At 36.9% G+C, this 22,615-nt stretch overlaps 4 protein-coding genes across 5 annotated transcripts; 3 read left to right on the forward strand and 1 right to left on the reverse strand.

Annotated features, from left to right (window-relative positions):
• Window positions 1-2,644: 2,644 nt before the first annotated feature.
• On the reverse strand, window positions 2,645-6,586 carry LOC111792238 (3'-5'-exoribonuclease family protein). 2 transcript variants are annotated; one of them, XM_023673593.2, is made up of 7 exons: window positions 6,357-6,586; window positions 6,091-6,224; window positions 5,940-5,996; window positions 5,701-5,793; window positions 3,929-4,007; window positions 3,703-3,827; window positions 2,645-3,302 (listed from the first exon to the last, which is right to left on the reverse strand). In XM_023673593.2, exons 2-7 carry the CDS (start codon window positions 6,214-6,216, stop codon window positions 2,922-2,924), a joined length of 861 nt encoding a protein of 286 aa, XP_023529361.2. In that variant the 5' UTR covers window positions 6,217-6,224; window positions 6,357-6,586; the 3' UTR covers window positions 2,645-2,921. The 2 variants fall into 2 exon arrangements, with proteins under 2 accessions (XP_023529361.2, XP_023529362.2); XM_023673594.2 differs by having other exon boundaries at window positions 6,091-6,246.
• Window positions 6,587-9,142: 2,556 nt separating this feature from the next.
• Window positions 9,143-11,105, forward strand: LOC111793622 (chlorophyll a-b binding protein CP24 10A, chloroplastic). Its single transcript, XM_023675582.2, has 2 exons — window positions 9,143-9,457; window positions 10,443-11,105. The coding sequence occupies exons 1-2, from the start codon at window positions 9,231-9,233 to the stop codon at window positions 10,990-10,992; spliced, it is 777 nt and encodes a 258-aa protein (XP_023531350.2). The 5' UTR covers window positions 9,143-9,230; the 3' UTR covers window positions 10,993-11,105.
• Window positions 11,106-13,793: 2,688 nt separating this feature from the next.
• On the forward strand, window positions 13,794-17,694 carry LOC111793902 (Polymerase/histidinol phosphatase-like protein). Its single transcript, XM_023675971.2, has 5 exons — window positions 13,794-14,268; window positions 14,644-14,768; window positions 15,019-15,330; window positions 16,492-16,661; window positions 16,959-17,694. Exons 1-5 carry the CDS (start codon window positions 13,948-13,950, stop codon window positions 17,363-17,365), a joined length of 1,335 nt encoding a protein of 444 aa, XP_023531739.1. The 5' UTR covers window positions 13,794-13,947; the 3' UTR covers window positions 17,366-17,694.
• Window positions 17,695-18,370: 676 nt separating this feature from the next.
• Window positions 18,371-22,426, forward strand: LOC111794058 (uncharacterized). Its single transcript, XM_023676176.2, has 4 exons — window positions 18,371-18,615; window positions 18,729-18,846; window positions 21,229-21,397; window positions 21,704-22,426. The coding sequence occupies exons 1-4, from the start codon at window positions 18,394-18,396 to the stop codon at window positions 21,930-21,932; spliced, it is 738 nt and encodes a 245-aa protein (XP_023531944.2). The 5' UTR covers window positions 18,371-18,393; the 3' UTR covers window positions 21,933-22,426.
• The last annotated feature ends 189 nt before the right edge of the window (window positions 22,427-22,615 follow it).

Consider the following 22,615-nt stretch of genomic DNA (forward strand, 5'->3'; position numbering starts at 1 on the left):
TATTTTTTCTTTTTTTTTTTAAGTATTTTTCAGATTTTTTTTTTAATTTAAAACTATTATATCGAAACAAAGTTTAAAGTTTGGTATTTTTTTTTATTAATTTAATCTATTAAAAAAATTAATTATCAATTTTAATTTTATAAAATTTTAAAATATTAATTTAATTTTTTTAGAAATTATAAAATTCACCAACTACTCACAAAATTAAAAATTAAATATGAATTTATATTTAATATATTAATTCATTTTTAATTTTTTTTTATTTACGAAAAAAATTTAGACAGAAATTTATCACACAAATTAAAAAATTTAAAATTTATTAAACGAGTTCAAAAATTAAATTTATAATTTAATTAATTAATTAATAATATATATATATATATATATATAGGTTTTTGTCCTTTTTTTAATTATTCAACTATCAAAATTAATTTTATAGTAAATATCCAGGCATACATCCTTCGACACTAAGTTTCAATTCCCACATAAAATGAGATTTAAATGTATTTTTCTTTAATATATTTACTAATTAATTAATCTATTTACTTTACTATTTATCGTATGATATCAAATTATCATTTATTAATTAATTAATGTATAACATTAATATTTAATCCAATGTGTTACATTTAAATTCAAACAATATTGTAAATATATATATATATATATTAACAAACACGACTTAATAAATAAAATTATTAATTATGAAATTCTAAACGGAGCTCGAATTTATCTTAAGACTTATATATCAACATGACGACGCCGCACGGTTGAAAAAAATATGACCCGTGAAAGTCAATAGTCAACTACAAAATCAGAAGGCGAGTTTAGTTGGGAAGGTAAGGCTGGCAGCTTACTCGACCCAATGCACCGTTTCTTTGTGGGCCCCACACAAGTTTGAAAAATAATAATAATAATAATAAATAAATAAACAAAATGTATGAATTTAATATTTGTTTTATTTTCAAATTAAACATTAAAAAAAAAAAGTCTTTATTTCTTTTATTTTTTTTATTTCCAAATTTTGATTCTTTATCAATTTAATGTCTTATATCACACAAAATTATAATTTTCAACCATTTAAGTAATTACATTTTTTAATAGACAGTTAAAATTAACCAATAAAATATATATTAGTACTCAAAATTCTAAAAAATATTATCGAAAATAAATAAATAAATAAATATATAATATTCAACGGTTCTTTTTACCCCAATAAAAATTACTAACATTTACCAAAATTGTTCTGTAAAAGATTCCTTACCAAATATTTACCAATATTTGTTCATTTTCCTTCCAAACATTACTTTGAAAACAATGATTTTTTGTCACATTACTTTTTTTTTTTTTTTTTTTTCTATTTAGTCAACCTTTACAAAAAGGAAATAAAAATAAATAAATAAATAGTGATCGGTATCTTATTTAGTGATCGGTATTAAAATCTAAAATTAATCGTCTTTTTAGATATGGGTCAGATTTGTACCAACATCTTGCTCGAGATAATATATTGAATAAATTCAATTAATAAAATATTTTTGAACTTTCCCCATTGTCTCAATTTAAATTTTTTTTTATAATACTTTTTAATTTCAAAAGATATTAAAAATACAATGAACGTTTCAAAATATAATTCAATTTGATGACCTTACTAATTGTTTTCTACGACTATTATTATTATTTTTTTTTTTTTTTGTATAATTTAATACCCTAAAAAAACTCAAGATTTAATGCATATTATTTATAATATATTCGAACACAATTATTAGATTTTCGGACATCTTAAATAAAATTTCAAACCAAACAATCCCTTATATAAAGTTTAATTTTCTTTTACTGAACCTAAAATGAATAAGTTGTATAAATTCAGATACTATCTAAAATGAATAAGTAACATGAACGAGTATAAAAATATACTTAGTACGTAGCTCACTCATAGATTTATCGACATCAATCAAACTTAGAATTAACATATCGTGTATCTTATATACCTTTAATGGTGATAACCTAGAATCTTAATCATAGGTTATTCATTATGAGAATATTAGAATAAGACTTGGTCAACTCTTTGGAGTTATACAACACTAAAAAGTCTTACAACTGAGTTCATGGTAGGGTTTTCAATTTGGATATCTCATCTAGCTTCTTCGAGTCATCTCAACAATTGAGTTCACATCAAAATCACTAGTATCACGTAACTTAACCTTAACCCAATGTTAGATTCACATTATCTAGCTCCTTCAAGTTCCTCAAACTACTATCAACGGTGGCATCATGTGATCTATTCCTTGATTGGATTCATATGAATCACTTACCTTAGCTATGCTCTTTACTATTTCCTTTGGACGTTCCAAGTCTAGAACATATATACCCTCTATCACATCAAAAGAATTTACAACTAGAAATTAGCTAACGACTCGAACAATCTTCAATCTTCATATAGTCATAACTGACTATATGGTAAAGTGACCCTACTATTTATCAACTATCTCAATATTATGTCAAAATCTAACTATCGCCGTTGAATCTACACAAAATGAAAATGAACAAGCGTCTTGTTTCTAGTCGTATCTCCTCCTTTTTCAAATTTTGGATATTACAATTTTAGTTCCAATACAAACCTTAGAAATGTGAGGAAACTATGAACTACAAATGAAGATAAATTGTCTAAAATTAATAATTATCTAGCCACAATTGCAAGTGATGCAACATCTGCCCTTCATTTTATCATTTCAGACACAACTAAACTGAGATCAAATACCATGACAGAATCAAAGGACTAAAAAACTGCTAATTTTACAAGATCACTCACTGCCTTACAATCATCTATATCATCTACACTAGAATTCTAACTCAGATGCAAGTTCCAAGATTCTACAATGTAAATGAACAAGAGTTTCAGAGATCTGACCTTAAAAGCTTTATCATTCTTCTTCATCAGCTTCAGCAGCAGCTATCTCTGAATCCAACTTGTTTAGTAATTGCTCGCTCACATGTTTGCCCACGGATATCATGTCAAGGATTACGCTTGGATCGACCCCAGCACCCCCTCGTTTGGTCAATCCACAGACATGACCGTGCCTGTTGACGGATATGGAGATTGCAGAGCTCATTTGAGATTCCTCTTCCAGAGTAGCATCCACAATGTAGTGCCTACCCACCTTTGTCAATGTAACTATGACCGGAACCCCAGATGTGTCAAACTGTAGAAATTCTTCATCGCTTACGTCAACTTCGGGTTGTTCATTGGCCGATGCTTCTGCAGAAACATTGACTTTTGGTATGCCGGTATTGCTCAAAGCAGCCTTGCGAAGAGGATGAGGGTTTATTAGTTTCAGCTTTAACTACCAGCAAGATATTCTTGATAGCAACTGTGATTATTAAAAAATCTACTAAATATGAAGGGTTCAAATCTTCCGGTAGAGTCCTATATAAGAGGAAATTATTGTAGATCTCGACACCGAAAGAGACAAATATAGGCTCAAGGGACTTCAGTTGCAAAATGTGACTTGCTCAATCAGAAATAATGACAGATATAAGCAGACCATACACGGGCATGACACTGATGTTTGTTGTTCATTGTTTTGGTCAAACTAGCAAAGCTTATATGGTCATGCAGCCTAGTATAAACAATAAGTACAAAACCTGGTTATTTAAGTAAACAAATGAGACATAGAAGAGTAGACAAAATTCAAGAAAATGTACCTTAATCGCAGCACCAAGGGCATCTAGAAGATTGCCGTCTGAGCTTACAACAAGGCCCTCAATATAAAGATCCCAGCAAAGCTTCCCTTCCACAACTATCAGAGATGAAAGGTCAATCCCAGCCCCTGAGGCAACAAAAGCACGATTGTTAATCAAGGGCAAAAGTTACTGATCAAAACAAGGGAAGTGAATACTATCAATCTACTTTTCTAGTCATGAGTCAAACCTGCACCACTTTTTCCTCCTAAGAGGCATCGCTCAAGGGCAATCGAGAGTTCTGTTGCCAACTCTTCACCACCCCTACCCTATATTCAGTGAAAACCCAAATTATTACAAGCACAGCAAAGGCACATATGGAAAAGAAACTACACAAGTTGATGTGATGCACATGGATACCAGTTCAGTTGTTTAACGATTTCTATAGTAAATTACAAACGTTTATAATAGCTTTTCTGTTAGATAATTGTTTTAGCACTTAAACATTGATCTAACATCTATTGTATCCCCTAACTCTTTTCCATTATTTAATTTGTTCATTCATCTTTGATTGATTAAATGTTAGAACTATGCACTTATACTACCTTTGCTAATATGTTTCCCTTAAAAGAAAGAAATTGGTTCTCAACTTAAAATGAACAAGTAGTGGGTTAAAAGACTCTAAAGGCTTTTGATGACTGTAGTTACTTATTTTTGGAGAGGATTGGTGGGTGGGTGTTAAGCCTCTTTGTGATCTATTTATTCACATTTATTATTTTTCTGACAAGAGGTTACACTCAGTGGCCTCTATCTTGTCGATCTCTAATTCGTCCTCTTCACTGTCACTGGGTTTTCTCTTCTCACTAATCACAAGTCTTTGGAGGTAGTGGGATTTTTTACATTATTCTCCTATCATAGGGTTTGGGCTCTTAATATGTCTAAAGACTTAATGTATTAGTCTTTTCCCATCCCTCTTTATTCCTCTTCGTCCAATCAGGGGCCTCCTTTTTCTCTTTCCAGAAAGGTGAAAATCCCTAAAAAGTGAAGTTCTTTACTTGGCAAGTTTTACATGGTAGAATGAATTCCCAGAATTGCATCAAGTGAAATTCTTCCTTAATGTTGTGTCAATAATGGTGCGTCCATCGTCAACAAGATGAGGATTTTAATCATCATTTGTGAGGTTTTCAGCTTGCTTACTCCCTATGGAGCTGGCTTTTTAGGGCCGTTACATGAGTAATAGGGGACTATCACTCTATGTTAAGGGTGATTATGATGAAATCTCACTTCAAAAATAAAGGAAAAGTTCTCGGGTAGGCTTGTTCATTTGCTATTCAATGGGGAGTCTTGTGGCAAGCTTGTTTGTCACTATTTTCAAAAGCTCAAGAGGTTTGTCGAGGAGATGTCAAAAGTTGTGAGATTTAATGCATCTTTAAAGATATCTTCGAATCGTTCTTTTTGCAGTTATCAGCTTGGGTTATTCTTTGGGATTGCAGTCTGTTCCTATAATTCATTGAGGACTCCTTCAATGGGGTTTTTTTTCTTGTATGTTTTCTGTGCGCATGAACCATTCAAGTTTAGAGGAATGATCATACCTAGTTAATCATAATCTAAGAATGAGAACCATACTATCATTGAAAATAAGGCTAAGATCCTTCAAGTTTCAAGGTAGATTTGTTTGCAATATCCAATTGTTAGACTATGTTGGTTAGTGATAAATGTGCCTCTTATTTAATCCAATTGATCAAAATCCTACTACGCTCGAATTCTTAGCAACTTGCACTAATTTCAAAATTTAATCACGAATAGACAGCAAATTAATCAATGGAAATCAAGCCCATAGTCAGAAATCTAAATATCAAGACCTTCATACAAATTATAGCTTCTGATGCTCAACATTCCATTTTTCACTAATGCATAACCTCTTTTTCTCCAACGAAACACCATTTTGCATGGAACAACCAATTTACTGTCATTTCTACAATCATGAATGAACAAATGTGTAAAAATAAGCAAGTTTCACACCTCAAACGTTGGCTCTGCAGTCGGGCTGCAATCAACAAATATGGAAACCTTCCCTTTATCAGGCTGCATTGCATTAGGCCTTCCAAGTTCAGCCTGCACTTAAACATATCTAAGCAGTAATCACCATAACCAATCCAAGTTTACAGTTTCAAAAACGAAAAACAGAGCGGTTGCAGTGTTTTGGTTAGAAACTGGTGAAGAGTAGAATTGAATGAGAAAGAAGCCCAACGCATTTATACCTTGACAGTAGCAATAACCTCAGTACCACCCATTCTGACCCTTGCTGAACCATTCGCCTAAACATAAGTGAATTGAGAAATAAAACCACATAAAGAGCAAGAACAGAACAAGCAAAGAAGCCATAAATATACTGCTCTGTTTTGAGTATACCTGAGAGATCACATCCGTTTCTACGGAAATGGGTCGATAAGTTAGTCTCCTTCGACCATCGGTGCGAAGATCCTGAGCAATACCACCTTGTATGAAAAGCTTTTCTCCAACCGAAAGCCCCTTCATTCCTACTTCTGGTGAACCACACAAAACCAGCTGGAAATTAAACCCAGAAGACGAAGGTTTCGACAAAGTTGGGAGTTGGAACATTGGGGTTTTAGCATAAACTAGAGATTAAAGAAAAAGAGAAGATAGATGTTACTGACATCGAGGGACGGCGGCGCTGTTCGTGCTTTGTCGGCGACAAGGCCTTCAGTGTTCGCCAAGCCGGTGTGTGGACCTCGGCAAAAGAACACAGGGGCTGCGATCCGCAGGCCAGCAATTGCAGGGTGATAGGAAGAGAGAGAAGGAAAAAGTGACCGAGGAACAGCTCCGGCGGAGAGGGCGCGCGCGGTAGAGACGGCGAAGAAGGAAGAGTGGAGTGGGCTACCAGCAAAAAATGGGTTTAGGGTTTTTCAATTTTTTTTTTTTTTTTTTTTTTTGGCAAATTCCAAAAATACTGTACTGTAAAAAAAAAAAATTACAGAATTAAAGTAATTTTTTTAAATAAATAAAAAATTAAAATAATATTTAAAAGAAATTACAAAAGTATATTAGTGGGCAAACTATTGAGAATAATAGGATTATTGTGATTTTAAATTGCAAAATAACATTAATTTATTAATTTATTATTAGTTTATTTTAAATAATAAAGCTATTAATTAATATTGAGTTTTTCTATTTGTCAATTTATATAGTCTATAATAATTTTTTTTAAAAAAGTACTTTTGTTTTTATAATTAATAATATATATCACATAAAAATATAAACGGTAAAATATTACCTATGATGTCAAGTACTAACAAAGATGGTTGCTTTCTCGTTACACGACGAGTCCGAGTCCGAAGTACTTCCAGTATAGAAGGTCTAGATCTTGAATATCTTAAACTCATTGTTACTAGTGCTTAGGATGAGCACGTCTCTCATCAATGCTAGAACGGTTAGTCTTTAGGTATTTTGAATGATATTAGTTGCATCTACGATGGATTGAGCCTCAACGAAAGAACAAAGTCGGAGTCTAACTTGTTGAAATGTAGTGTACCTCTTGAATTTGTTGGCTGGATAGTCGAGCCTGAGTGGTTTTTTGTCATCTACCTTATGTTTCTCGGCCTCTTGATCTGTTTTTTCTTTTCATGTAATTGATTTGATCTACATTTAGGTTCATCAACGACCTTATTTCTACAAAGTAATTCTTTTGTGCTCACGACTGAGTAATAGGCAACAATGTGACTCTATCATAGCAACCTTCAACAAGTAAACCTTCGTTATTGAATCGAGTTATATATTCTCATAGGGTCTCTTTGGATACGTGTTTGATGGAAAGAGATTTCATTTATTCTTAGATGTTTACAAATTTACGTAATTGAAAACTAGATTTTTAGTGTTTCATTAATGTATTTTAAGTTTATTTTTATATTACATTTACATAGTAACTGATTATGGTCATATAAAGGTTACAAACTCAGGCTATATAAAGTGATGTATGTTATCTTTATAGAGGAGACGGGAAAATGTAGTAAAAAGAGCATATCTGATTTCCTTTAGTCAATGGCTAAGTTTCTTTACAATTCTATATAGTTTAGATTGCATGTTTAAAATCATTCAAACTAGACATGATCGATCTTACTTTAGTAGTGAATTGAATCTCAAAGAAGTGTTGTTGCCTTAAGATATTCGATCAACAAAGTAATCTGAATCTTATTTCTCCTGTAGTGATTCTTTATCACATATAGTTAGAAACTAATACAGGAGGATGCAAGTAAGTGTTAAGAAAAGTAAATAATTTCATTTAATAGAAGAGATGATGTAAATTATGTTTTCAAAATTTATAGATAAACCATTAGTAGATACTAATTTTTTTTTGAAAAAGTTAATGATCAGATGGGGAGGAGAACGAAACATTCTCTATAAGGGTGTGGAAACCTCTCCCTAATAGACACGTTTTAAAAACCTCGAGAAGAAGTTCGAAAGAAAAAGTCCAAAAAAGACAATATCTGCTAGTGGTAGGCTTGGACCGTTACAAATGGTATCAGAGCCAGACATAAGGTGATGTGCCAGCAAGAAGGCTGAGCCCCGAAGAGGGGTGGACATGAGCCAGCGTGCCAGCAAGGAAACTGAGCCCTGAAGGGGGTGAACATGAGGCGGTGTGCCAATAAGAAGGTTGAACCTCGAAGGGGGTGGACATGAGCCGGTGTGCTAGTAAGGACGTTGGGCCCTGGAAGGGGTCATTCGTAAGGGCTCTATATAGTTCGATTTTGGGGCGTAACATTGTGGGTGTTCCCTCGACTGCCCGAGAAAAACAAGTGAAAGAGGCATCTTCCATCCATATCGATTTAGGTTTTTCTGCACCATATTTAGATCTTCCTCTTCTTCGATCCTTAGTATATGTTCGGTATAGAAAGAGAAAGGAATGTGTACCCATTGACCATATGGGTTTCCCCTTCGTTTCAGAATTTTCCATTTCTACATCTCTTTCTTCCGTTTTTTCCATTTTGTTGGTCACGGTATTGTGGATTGGGGGGTCCCACATCAATTGAAGAAGAGAACGAGTGCCAACAGGAACACTGGGCTCCAAAAGGAATGGATTGTGAGATCCCACATCGGTTAGAGAAGAGAACGAACCATTTTCTATAAGGGTGTGGAAACATATCCTTAACAGACGCATCTTAAAAACCACGAGGGAAAGTCCGAAAAGAAAAGTGTACGTAAGAAGAAGACGATGGGCATTAAGTTTTTCCAAAAGGATCTCTCTTTCATAGTAAGAAGTTGGGAGTGAATCATGAGGCTGAAAGAGGGCTAACAGGAGAGCGATTGTCCACGTGGTTGGTGACCAAGTAGAGTAGCGAATGAAGAACTCGTTTCTCATTGGTCCGAAATCTATCCAACACCCTCCCACAGATTTCCCCTCCAGATTCTCATCAACACACATGGCTCCATTTAAACCCACAATTCAATTCACAATATCTCCCACAGACCCTTATCTTAAAATCATAAAACAAACCTCACTACATACCTGAAACTTCCACATCTCAGAAGAAGCCATGGCTGCAACGGCTGCAACTTCTGGTGCTCTGCTTAATGGGTTAGGCTCACCCTTCCTCCATGGAGGTAGCAGAACCCAAATCTTGCTGCCCGGTGCCAGAGGCGGTGTCAATGTTGTCAGCTCTCGCAAGCTTGTCATCGTCGCTGCTGCTCAGCCCAAGAAGTCTTGGATCCCCGCTGTTAAGGGTGGCGGCAACTTCATCGACCCCGAATGGCTCGATGGCTCGTATGTCTCTCTTTACTGCTTTTGTTGTGAAATTTTCAGTCACTGTTTAGAATCTGCTGTTGGAAGAGGCATTTCAGTTTAAGAACAGGCATTTTATCACACTTTCTAAGGAATTAGTGTTTAGAATCAAGATGAGACATTTCATCGAACACTTTCGCTGTTTTTCATAGGCATTTTATCACACACTTTCTAACTGATATAGACATTGTTAGGAATCAGGATTCTACACACAATGGTATGATATTGTCTACTTTCGGCATGAGCTCTTTTAGACTCCCCAAAAGACCTCATACCAATGGAGATGTATTTCTTCCTTATGAACTCATGATCATCCCCTAAATTAGCCAAGACAGGACTCACTCTCAACAATTCTCAACTATCCTCCCCTCAACAAAGTACACTATAGAGCCTCTCCTGAAGCCTATGGAACCCTCGAACAGCCTCCCCTTAATCGAGGCTCGACTCTTTCTTTGGAGTCCTCGAACAAAGTACACCATTTGTTCGACATTTGAGTCACTTGTGACTACATCTTCGAGGCTCACAACTTCTTTGTTCGACATTTGAGGATCATATTGACATGGCTAAATTAAGAGCATGACTTGTTAGGAATCACGACTCTCCACAATAGTATGATAGTGTCCACTTTGAGCATAAGCTCTCGTGACTTTGCTTTGAGCTTCCCCAAAAGGCCTCATTCCAATGGAGATAGTATTGATCTTCCACTAAATTAACCAACGTGGGACTCACTCCCAATAATCCTCAACATGACTCTTATACCAATGTTATGAATCACAACTCTAACCCGTACCAATAGAGATGTATTCCTTATCTATAAACTCACGATGATTCTTAACCATTCTCAACCATTACTCTTAAGAAAACATGGAAGAGGCATTTAATCAAACAGTTTCTAAGCCAATTCAAAACTCTGAAAGAGACATTTCATCAAACAGTTCATAAGCAATTACCTGTTTGGTTTCTACAGACTACCAGGCGACTACGGCTTCGACCCACTGGGGTTGGGGAAGGATCCAGCATTTCTGAAATGGTACAGAGAAGCAGAGCTAATCCACGGACGGTGGGCAATGGCAGCAGTGGTCGGAATCTTCATCGGCCAGGCCTGGAGCGGGATCCCATGGTTCGAAGCCGGAGCCGATCCGTCCGCAATCGCTCCATTCTCCTTCGGATCACTGCTCGGAACCCAGCTTCTACTAATGGGATGGGTCGAGAGCAAACGATGGGTAGATTTCTTCAACCCAGAGTCTCAATCCGTGGAATGGGCAACGCCATGGTCGAGGACCGCAGAGAACTTCGCAAACGCAACGGGAGAACAGGGGTACCCAGGAGGGAAATTCTTCGATCCATTGGGATTTGCAGGAACTCTTAAGGATGGAGTTTATATTCCAGACACGGAGAAATTGGAGAGATTGAAGCTGGCGGAGATCAAGCATGCGAGAATCGCCATGTTAGCTATGCTCATCTTCTACTTCGAAGCTGGACAGGGGAAGACGCCATTGGGAGCTCTTGGATTGTAGAAAATAATTCGTTAATGTGAAGGAAAAATTGTTCATATTTTCACTAAAAACACTTTGGGATTGAACATGTTTTGATGAATTTGAGATAGATTTTGAAGGGGGTTTTGAATTAACATCATCATCTACCAATTTATTAGATCGATGATTTGATATGATATCGGAATGTTGTCTACTTCTCGAGCCATCACATATAGCTCATGCACCCATCTACACGCACACACGCCTCAACTGTCTAGCCTCACGCTCGCTTGACCTCGTGACACCCATCATCGAGTGTTTCACGTTCTATATCATAGTCAATTGTCTCTTCTGACCCTTATAACTACTTTATGTTAGCTAAAATGTCCAAAAGTACTGTGGATGGATGCGACTAATGGTTAATTTTTCCTACCCTGGGTTATATTTTATCAACGTAGTTCTTATCCGACCCCAAATAATTATATGTCACCCCCGTTATCCGAGACTCTGATATTCACTCACTTTTCTTAAAGCAATAGCGACTCTCGATCCTTTATACTCGAGATTTTGATATCCAAATCTCTTCCTTTAATCACAATGCTAGTTGGTCTTGTTCGTAAAGACACGAATCATGTGGATAATATTTTGACATTCTTATACTATATTAAAGCTGGACTCGAACCATTACAATATTTGTAATGAATAACTGTACGTAACACTAATGTAAATAAAGTCATTGCACGCTAGCCTAGACAACTAGTGTCTTTTCCGCTAATTGTTTTTGTTAATTGTAATGGGTCCTAAATTTCGGGAATCCCTCACAAATCCGTAACGGTAGAAATAAGTACTCCTCCATTCTCGGGAGCCACCGTCATCTTTCTAGAGCTATTGCTATCGTTTTTCATAGATGTAATAACTTAACGCTCATTGGTGCTATTGCTTTCACCATGGTCGCTACTTTTGCTGTCCATTTCAATATCAAGAGAGAGTATTGTGTTTAGAGATGTCTGTGGGGCATGGACGGGAAAGTCTTTCCCATTTCTGTCTCTGCCTCCTACTTTATTTTCTATCCCGGGAAATTTTCATAATGATAATTAATTAAATATCAAAGATTAAATGAGTAAATAAAAAAGGGAAAACACTGATTTTTTTATATAATGGTCCGGAAATGCATACTCTACTTCCTAATACTCCGTTTTGAGTATTTCTTGTAACGACTTTCTCGTACGTAAATCAAACCGTCATTCTTTTTATGGGTTCAAGAGTAGATATTCAACTTATTCTCTTGTAGGTTTAGGACTTAACCTATATTGATTTTTTATCCGGTTTAATATCAAAACTATATATGATCCAATTTCATAAAATTAACGTGAATATAGACCAAATGTAATTATAAATTGCAAATAATAGATCGATCAATAGAGTGACTATTCGATTAATGTGATTGAGAATCGTATATGTAAGATCCCACTAATGTGTGCCAACTAGGACGCTGGGCCCAAGTAAGGTGGATGGTGATACGTAACGGGCCCAAGTAATCTCTCTCTAACAGACGCGTTTTAAAACAGTGAGGCTAATGGTGATATGTAACGGGCCAAAGCGGACAGTATTTTTGTCCTGGCAGTGAGCTTAAGCTATTACAAATTGTAACGACCCATGCCCACCGCTAGTATGCTATTGTCCTCTTTGGACTTTCTCTTTCGGGCTTCCCCTCAAGGCTTTCAAAGCCGTCTGCTAGGGGAATGTTTCCACACAACGGTGTTTTGTTCTTCTCCCCAACCAATGTGGGACATCACAATCCACCTCCCTTCGGGGCCCTATGTTCTCCTCCCCAACCAATGTGGGACATCACAGTCCACCCCCTTTCAGGGCCCAACGTTCTCGTTGGCACTCTTTCTTTCCTCCAATCGATGTGGGACCACCTCCAAATCCACCCCCCTTCGGAGAACAGCGAGAAAGTTGACACATCGTTCGGTGTCTGACTATTGTTCTCTTTGAGCTTCCCCTCAAGGCTTTAAAATGCGTATGCCAGGGGGAGGTTTCCACGCCCTTATAAATGATGTTTTGTTCTCCTCCCTAACCAATGTCCAAATGGTATCAGAGTCAACGCCGAAGAGTCCACCCCCTTTTGGAGCCCAATGTTCTCGTTGGCACTCTTTCTTTCCTCCAATCAATGTGGGACCACCTCCAAATCACCCCCCTTCGGAGAACAACGAGAAAGTTGACACATCGTTCGGTGTCTGACTATTGTTCTCTTTGAGCTTCCCCTCAAGGCTTTAAAATGCGTATGCCAGGGGGAGGTTTCCACACCCTTATAAATGATGTTTTGTTCTCCTCCCTAACCAATGTCCAAATGGTATCAGAGTCAACGCCGAAGAGTCCACCCCCTTTTGGAGCCCAATGTTCTCGTTGGCACTCTTTCTTTCCTCCAATCAATGTGGGACCACCTCCAAATCCACCCCCCTTTGGAGAACAGCGAGAAAGTTGACACATCGTCCGGTGTCTGACTATTGTTCTCTTTGAGCTTCCCCTCAAGGCTTTAAAACGCGTATGCCAGGGGAAGGTTTCCACACCCTTATAAATGATGTTTTGTTCTCCTCTCCAACCAATGTCCAAATGGTATCAGAGTCAAACGCCGAAGCCAAGACGGAAAATATCTGTTAACAGTGGGCTTCACTTATTACAAATGGTATCAGAGCCAAACATCGAGACCAAAGAGGACAATATCAGCTAAGGATGGACTTGACTACCAATAATTTCACATATTAAAAATTAAAAATGAGTTTATATTTGTTTGATTGATTTAGGAAAAGGAGAATAGAGGGAGAAGTCCATAAAAGTGGGGAAAAGAGGACACCTGCGATTTGGAAGATATCCTTTCCTCAAAAGGCCGCCTGTCTCGCTCCTTCCTCCTTTTGTTTGTTATCACTTTCCCTCTATTCTGATTCCCTCCCCACTGACCTAAATCCATTCTCCACGACCTTCACCTCCGTATCCATGGTGGGCGACGCCCACTTTGTTCAGACGCCGCCCAATTCCAAGAAATCCAAGAAGAAGAAGAAGAAGCGAGGCGGCACCAAGAAGAAGATGACTTCTGAGCAAACTGCGGCGTTTAAGTATGTCACGGAGTGGGTTTATTTGGATCAATCTAATTCTCTTGCCTCCACTGCTGCGGCGTCTGTTGTGGACGATTTTGGAGTTCAGAAAACTCTTGGCAAAGGTGGGGAGAAGGTCGTCTTTGACTTGCATTCGCATTCCAAATTCAGTGATGGATTTCTTTCCCCTTCGAAGCTGCTGGAGCGAGCTCATGGAAATGGGGTGATTTTTTCTTGTTTTTTCTTCCTCTTCTTCTGCTTTGTTTACTCGAATCCTTCTTCTCCCTGTCTGTTCTTCTGTTCTTATCCTGTTTCTGATATAGAATTTACTCTCAAATTTACATTCGAAAATGGGTGTTAGATGCAGAACAACACTTAATCATCTGTGCTACTTGTGAGATGAAAACTTTGGATTGCCAATATACCCTGTTTCTATTGTTCGATTTCTGCAGTAATCTGTGCTGTTTTTTAAAAGATTTGGTATCACATTCATCTAAAACATTTATGTATAATTTGTTCAAGCATTACATTACTGGCCTTGTATTTTGTAGCCATATCTGTCATGCTTTAGTTAATTAGAAACATGTACCAACAACAGGTGAAAGTTCTTGCTTTGACAGATCATGATACAATGTCTGGTATCCCGGAGGCCATCGAAGCAGCTCGTAGATTTGGTATCAAAATAATTCCGGGTGTCGAAATCAGTACGATATTCTCTTCTGGGTGAGATCTTTGTTTCTTTTTCCCTTTTTGATGTTAAAATTCTGGAATTTGTATGCTATTGTAGTACTCTCCTCAAGGTACGTTTTGTTTGTATTAAAACTCTGAGATTTTCATGCTTTTTTGATACTATTCAATGCAACATTGTGTTCAGTTGTTGAAAATTTTGTTGAATTGTGCCATAACATTTGTGTCGAGTTTTCGTTTGAAATAAATTTTGACCTTCTGATACATGGTAACTGATTTGGAGCAGTAACTCAGAATCAGAAGAACCAGTACACATCCTTGCATATTACAGCAGCTGTGGACCAGCAAAGATTGAGAAGTTGGAGAAGTTCTTAGAAAATATAAGAGAGGGGCGGTTTTTGCGTGCAAAGAACATGGTGTCAAAACTGAATGAGCTAAAGCTGCCTCTTAAATGGGATCATGTGGCTAAGATTACTGGTAAAGGAGTTGCTCCTGGGAGACTCCATGTGGCTCGTGCCATGGTTGAAGCAGGCTATGTCGAAAATCTAAAACAGGCATTTTCTCGTTACCTTTTTGATGGTGGACCGGCTTACTCAACGTGAGAATCTGAACTTGCTGTGCTTTCTTTTATCATGGATTGTTGAACAATATTGATGCATCATTGCTATATAAGGGTGTGATATATCCTGCTCCCTTTGTTTACCACAAGCATCGGCATAGACTAATCCCTGCTACTTGAAGGCTATCATTTGAGTCACTATGTTCATAAAATTGAAATAGACCATTCAAATCGATTTTCGTCCATAATTTTAAACAAGGTCACTAGTAAGTATGGCCTCATGGATGTTTAAATTACATATCTAGTTGATTTTGCTACATGTATATGTCTATTGTTCTTTCTCATTCATACCTAACTTCATGGGGTGTGGAATTTCTTCAGCTTCTTTATGTGTAACGGCCCAAGCCCACCGCTAGTAGATATTGTCCTCTTTAGGCTTTTCTTTTTGGGCTTCCCCTCAAGGGTTTTAAAACGCGTCTGCTAGGGAGAGGTTTCCACACCCTTATAAAAAATGCTTCTCCCAACATTTGGGGCTTAGCGTCCTCGCTGGTACTCGTTCCCTTCTCCAGTCTATGTGGGACCCCCATTCCACCCTCTTCGAGGCCCAGCGTCCTTGCTGGCACACCATCTCTTGTCTACCCCCTTTGGGGCTCAACCTCATTGTTGGTATATCGCCCGGTATCTGACTTTGATACCATTTGTAATGACCCAAGCCCACTGCTAGCAGATATTGTCCTCTTTGGGCTTCTCCTTTCGGGTTTCTCCTCAAGGTTTCTAAAATGTGTTTGCTAGGGAGAGGTTTCCACACCCTTATAAAGAATGTTTCGTTCTCCTCCCCAACCGATGTGGGATCTCACAATATGCATATGCATCTTTATCTACATATGATTCCCCAGAAGAAGGAATCCTAAGTTTACTTAAAATGCCAGGACATGAGAAGAGCTTACTCAATTTTCCTGGTTTAGTTTTGGATGAAACTAATCATATCACTTGTTAGCAGGCTGTGAATCTGTCTCTATGTTTCTGTACTTAACCTATGAGTTTAAGTCGGATTTTCTTTCTTGCTCACTATGAAGGTGGTGGCAGGATATGCTTACTTGTTAGCCAAAATGTTTGTTATTTGGATTGGGGAAAAGTACGTCGTCTTGCATCTTGCCCGGTTTTTAAACTGTAACAATGAGAATCGAGTTTATTTTCCAGGGGATCAGAGCCTTGTGCAGAGAAAGCAATACAATTGATACACGAAACGGGGGGTGTGGCTGTCCTAGCTCATCCATGGGCCTTGAAGAATCCTGTTGCTATCATTAGAAGATTGAAAGATGCCGGTCTTCACGGGCTGGAGGTTTACCGGAGCGATGGAAAATTAGCAGGTACACAATTCGCTCGGCCATTCCCTTTCCTCCTATTGATTGTCACATGAAATATTACCTACTTTCTTGTTATGTTATAAGCATGCTCTTGTTTTTCCAGTATTCTAGAATGGTCTGACAAATTTGAGGCATACAATGCATAGCTTGTTAAGGATTAAAGGTCCTTAGAGTATCTTCTGATAACATGTTGCCATTTTTCCCGGCCCGTGTATTGTTCTTTTAGCTGTTTGGATCGGTTTTCAAATATCTCGACTTAGACAATCGACATCGAATTCATATGTTTGTGTCGATTGACAGCGTACAGTGACCTAGCAGACATGAATGGCCTTCTAAAACTTGGAGGATCAGATTTTCATGGAAGAGGTGGAAACAGTGAATCCGAAGTTGGAAGTGTAAACCTTCCTGTTCTTGCTATGCTCGACTTTCTTAAGGTCGCTCGACCAATTTGGTGCAGTGCCATTCGAGACATTCTCGAGAGTTACGTCGAAGAGCCTACAGACTCAAATCTAGCAAAAATTACCAGATTTGGAAGGACCCGGGTTTTGAAGGGTGGCTCCCCACCGCCGAGCTGCGTAAATGACATCATCGATCATTGTTTAACTTCGTGGCTGACGAATGAAGAGAAGCAAGATGCCGAGTTTGAAGCTATCAGATTAAAGCTCTCCCATATTTCAATGAAACAACAAGAAGTTCAGGTGCCTTAAGAGTTCATAACACTAACCAGGGTCGATCATGAAATACTCGCTCGTCGTGCTAACATAGTCGACATGTGGATCAGATTCAGTAAGTTTTTTGTACTTTCCATAGTTACTGTTCTTTTGATGGGGAAAGCAGGTTGCAGTAGATGATTCGTTGAGGTACGTCGACGAACGAAAAGCTCCGATTATCATAAGTTATATACTTTTTGTTTAAATCAATAAAACTTGATTCAATCTCTTGCAAGTATTTTGTTCATTGTTTATGTATTTAATTGGATCTCCATGCCTACACCAATCTTTTGCCAATGTTGAAAATGAAAAAGGACTTGTTGGAAGAGTTTTTGTGCTTAATTTTCTTTTAATCTCTCAGTAGTGTTTGCTATTCTCGGGTTAAATTAATAAAAATATCATTCAATTTTACATTCTATCTCGAAATTATCTTTAAATTTTCAAAAATTTCAATAGTACCCTTGAAATTTAAAAAAAAAATCTAAAAAAAAAAAGTTAAAAAATACTATACGATTGAGTTGAATGGAATAAAAATATCATTGAATTTTGCATTCTATCTCGAAATTATCTTTAAAATTCCAAAAATTCCAATAATACCCTTGAAATTTCTTACGGTTAAGTTGAATGGAAACCGTTAATGTTTTATTTAAAAAATACACTTTCAAAAGGGTTTTATTAATATTCTTAAATTAAAATACCTTTAAATTTTTTTAAAAAGTTTAAAAATATTCTATCATATTTCAAAATATTTACGAGCATTAATGTTAAATTTAAAATATTTCATGATTATTCTTAAGATATAGTTTTAATGGTAAATGTATTTTTAAAATTTTAATTTTTTTTTAAAACATTTTTAAAATTTTGATTTTTAAATTTTGGTTGAATTTAAATATGATTTTAAAGAAGGTTTAAAGTCTTAAAATAAATATATAAAATGTTTTTAGATATTGAAATTAAATCGGACAAAATTTTCGAATCGTCATCCATTGCCGCAAAATCGAACCAGTTCATCGATCGAATCCGCCATGAGTCTGGCACTTCTCCAAGGCTATTCTTCGGCCGAGGAAGAAGCTGAAGACACCTCTGTCTTCAACAACACCTCTTCCGACGATGACGACCAAGATCTTGTCTCCGCCGCCGCCTCTACGGTTACCGTCAATCTTTCCATACGCGACAGGTCGCTTTTCGAACTTCCGCAGCCCTCCTCTCATCCCGGCCTCCCTTCCGCATTCGACGCCTTCTCCGAAGTAAGCTTCATTTGGTAATCTCTGTGTTTTTTTTTTTTCTGCAAGTCTGTTCGGTTGAACGAATTTTGAAACTGTTCTTTTTACTGATTTTTATTATCTGTGGGCTACCGGAGGTTTCAGGACCGCCGGAGTTTCTGAATAATTCGGTTGAGGAGTTTGCTGCGCCGAGAGATGTTGATCAGCCGCGAGGGGGCCGGAGGAATCGTAGGGAGAAGAAAGATTTGCCTACTGGTATGGCTCAGTTACTTAGTGTTCGTTTATGGTCATGAGTTTCTTAAGTCTGTTAAGAAGTAAAAGGGAAGAAATTTTTTTTTTCTGGAAAACTAGGTTTGAATCTTTGATGAGCATCAATTTCCTGATAAAGAGAGGAAGGGGAAGAATGGGTTTGTTTGAGAGAACCTTGGCCTCCTATTGTGCTACCTTGAGGGCTCTGCCGTCCTCTCATCAAAACGTTGACCAATAAAACCCTAAAAGTTGAGAGGACTAGAACATATACTTACTCAAGCTCCACCTTATATTGCTCACTTCTGAATTTCCCTTGCAGTTGGTTAAACACATGATTGGATCAACTAAGGAATCTAAAAATAACATGATTTTAATACTAAATAGCATAAGTTTCACTGGTTATTGCCGAGAAGCTTTGATGTCACCTTTTTATTTTCTTAACAGAAAACTTAGGGTTCGTTCGATAACCATTTGATTTTTGAAAGAACAACTTTCTTACAATGGTTTTCATCTCTTTTAAGAAAATATTTGAATTCTTAGTCAAATTCCAAAAACAAAACAAATGTTTAAAATGCTACTGTTTTTAGTTCAAACTTGGCTTGAATTTCTTAAAACATTTGTCAAAAGTAGATAACAAACCAAACTCATAGGTGGAAGTAATGTTACTAAACATAAACATAATTTTAAAAAACAAAAGGTCCAAAATTCAAATAGTTATTAGATAGAACCTTAGTTACTTGATTTCTGCCAATTAATTACATTTTCTATTGCTAGCCAATGATGGCTCTAAGTCTTGGGTGTGCCCCCTGATTTCTTGGGTTCCTTTTGCTTTAGATCTATATTAATTCCACCAAAAGAGTCCTAAACTTCAAATTGTGCTCTACTTGAAGAAACTATTCCAAAAGGGTCAAAATTTTTATCTGGGAAATCCTGATAGTGTGCATTGTTACATAAAACAAGAGTCAATAGAGAAACCCTCTTTTGACATATTTCAAAATCCCATGGTTTCTCTACAATGTATGGCTTGAATGTTTCTTAATAAGTTAAAAGAGTATTTCATTATCATGTACCTTGGCCATATATCTAAATGTGCTTGGTTTTTATTCATACACGTTCATTTTGTCCACCCGTGTGTGCTTTGACTTCCTAGCTTGTTCACTGTTGTAATCCAAATAATGATCTAAGAATGTTTTATGATAATAAAAACCCCTGTAGCAATCAATAGAATACAATCTAGTATCCAAGTTTGAAGACAACAATTTTTCTGTAAGAGAATGAACAAAAAGAGGAAAGACATTCATAATATTATATGTGCATTTGTTCAAGGGACAAAAAGCCCTCAAAGGTAGGGGAGATAGAAATTGATGAAAGAAAATGTTAGAAAAAATTGTCAAGTATTGTGCTAAAAATGCAACAATGTGATCAGAATTGGAAAATTTGCTTGCTCTATGAAGTTTGAAGAGGGAAGTCAGAAAATGGAGATGGATCAAAGGGGTCCACTAATAACTACGGAACATTATCATTCTTTACTACGACAGTTGCCTAACTTGCAAGGAAATGTGTTCATTGCACTCAAACTGCTACATTGTGAATACTGGAGACTGCAACGAATCAACTTGCTTTGTCGGTGATTGGGCAATGGTGGTTCGCATCATCTTGCTAATTAGTAGTATAGGCAAGTTCATATGGTTGTATAAAAGGATGTACTAAAAGTAATTTATGAAATGAAACCGTATTTGTGTTTAAGCATGTATAGTTTCTTTGACTAGACTGTACATTGCTCTAATTCTATCTCTCTCAACTGGTGGAAAAAACCGATGCCGACGGTCATACTATGAAGTATTCTATTCTCTATGTATAATTATATGAATTTACCTATAAAAATACTTCTATTGAACATCATGCGTGGCTTTTGCCATTAGGTAAGCATTAAGCTTCTCATTTTAGAAGAGTCCATGATCTGAACTTGTTTAATTTAATGCCAAATGGTTTGTTTATGATTTATCAGGATTTTCGATAACTGTCTGACTGTATAATCAATATTATTCCTGCAATGGTGCATCCTTATAGTAGTTCATGCATGGGCTGTATATCCACTAGCGGCACGACAGTAGAATCAATTGGCATCTTCCTTAGAAGGGAATAGGTTAAGTTCAGTGTCACTATTTTCAATGCTGTTCCAATTAGTTTATTTGATTGAATACAGGTGGAAGGAATAAATGGAGTAATCCAAAGAGAGCAACATTTTATAAAATTATTTGCAATTATGTGGGTCGATGTTTGGCATCAATTAAACTGCTTGATTGTACCTTTTTTTATGCATTTTTGCTGTATTCTTTAATGTTTTCAAGGGAAGCAAGGATAAAATGAAGATTGAACTGTAAACAGGTGCGGTATTGGAGGCAAAAGCTCAATTAGTTGGGATTCATGAGCGAGTGAGGAGTGATGTTGAGAATAATCAACCTTCAAATCCATCCATTTCAAACACAACGCAGGCAGGCAAGCGCGTGGCGACTGCAACCAATCCAAATGCTGAAGATGCTGCAGAACTGCTAAGGTACATTTATCGCATTCAAAATTGTATCCTGGTTGAGTGACATTATTTCATTCCTCATCAATCCGTATGTACACACATGCATAAAAAGAGAGAGAGAAAAGAAAAGAGTCCTGCTAGTGGTTTTCGGGTAGAGAGTGTTAATTTTTTAAAATTTAATATTTCGACGTATACTTTTCTTCTCTTCTTCAAAATCCTGACATAAATCAAAGCTGTTTTGCACCGAACTCAACTGTTCGTAGTAGTATCTATAAGTTTCTCGTGCTGATCTTGCCATTTTTGAACGGTATCGTGTTATTCCTCTTCCAGAATGTGCCTGCATTGTGGCATTCCCAAGACCTTTTCGAATGCACGAGGGATGTTTTGCCCTCTATGTGGTGATCGTCCTCCAGAACCAGAACTAGAACCAGACAGTGAGACGAAAAAGAAGGGCTCGACAGTCAAAGATAAGGAAAAGATAAAGAGAATGAGGGGACAGTCATCTCATGCTACTTGGAAGAGTGAAACCGAGATGCAGCTGAGACAACAGTTTGATTAGAGTATGTTATATATGTCTTTGAGCTCTTGGAGATTTGTGATAGATTTAGTCTAAGCATGATTGTTCATACCAATCTGTGATATTACCATGTCTGGTTTATGTAGTTAGCATTAGTGGTACCCAGAAGTTTGTTTTGACAAACCAAAATGTTTCCTTCCTAGTTAGTTCATTCTTGCTTTTGGCAACTCTCTCTCTCTCTCACACACACACAATTTCCACTCTATAGTGTAGCTCGACCTTCCAAAATGGCATTGAATTCACAGAATTTTCCCCATCATGTAACTCGACCTTTAGGGACGATGTTGAGTCGAACGCCATTGCCCCAAATTTGGCTTAAGCATGAATATCCATCCAGGTGCAAGGGGTTTCTAACCCCAACTCTTTGGATTCATCTTGGAGTTGTTGTAGGAAGGGTTTTCTATCAAGATTGTATGAGTGGAGGAATTGTTGGAGATTGTTTTAATTCGGTGTAAATGTATTTTGAATTTGTATTATTTTGTTATTAAGAGACAGGCAAATTGTTTAAACCACAACTTATGGTTGACCCGAGGTAGCTACGTTATGACGGTCTTATCCCGTACTTTTTTTTGACCGGTTATAATCCTCGTCTTTAATGGACTCATTGTTGAAGATCGTTTGGTTTATCCTTCTAGAAATTCATATCATAGTAGGTGACTCGTTCC

The sequence above is a fragment of the Cucurbita pepo genome, chromosome 4 (assembly GCF_057944985.1).
Source record: "Cucurbita pepo subsp. pepo isolate OVF chromosome 4, ASM5794498v1, whole genome shotgun sequence".
Lineage (NCBI taxonomy): Eukaryota > Viridiplantae > Streptophyta > Magnoliopsida > Cucurbitales > Cucurbitaceae > Cucurbita > Cucurbita pepo.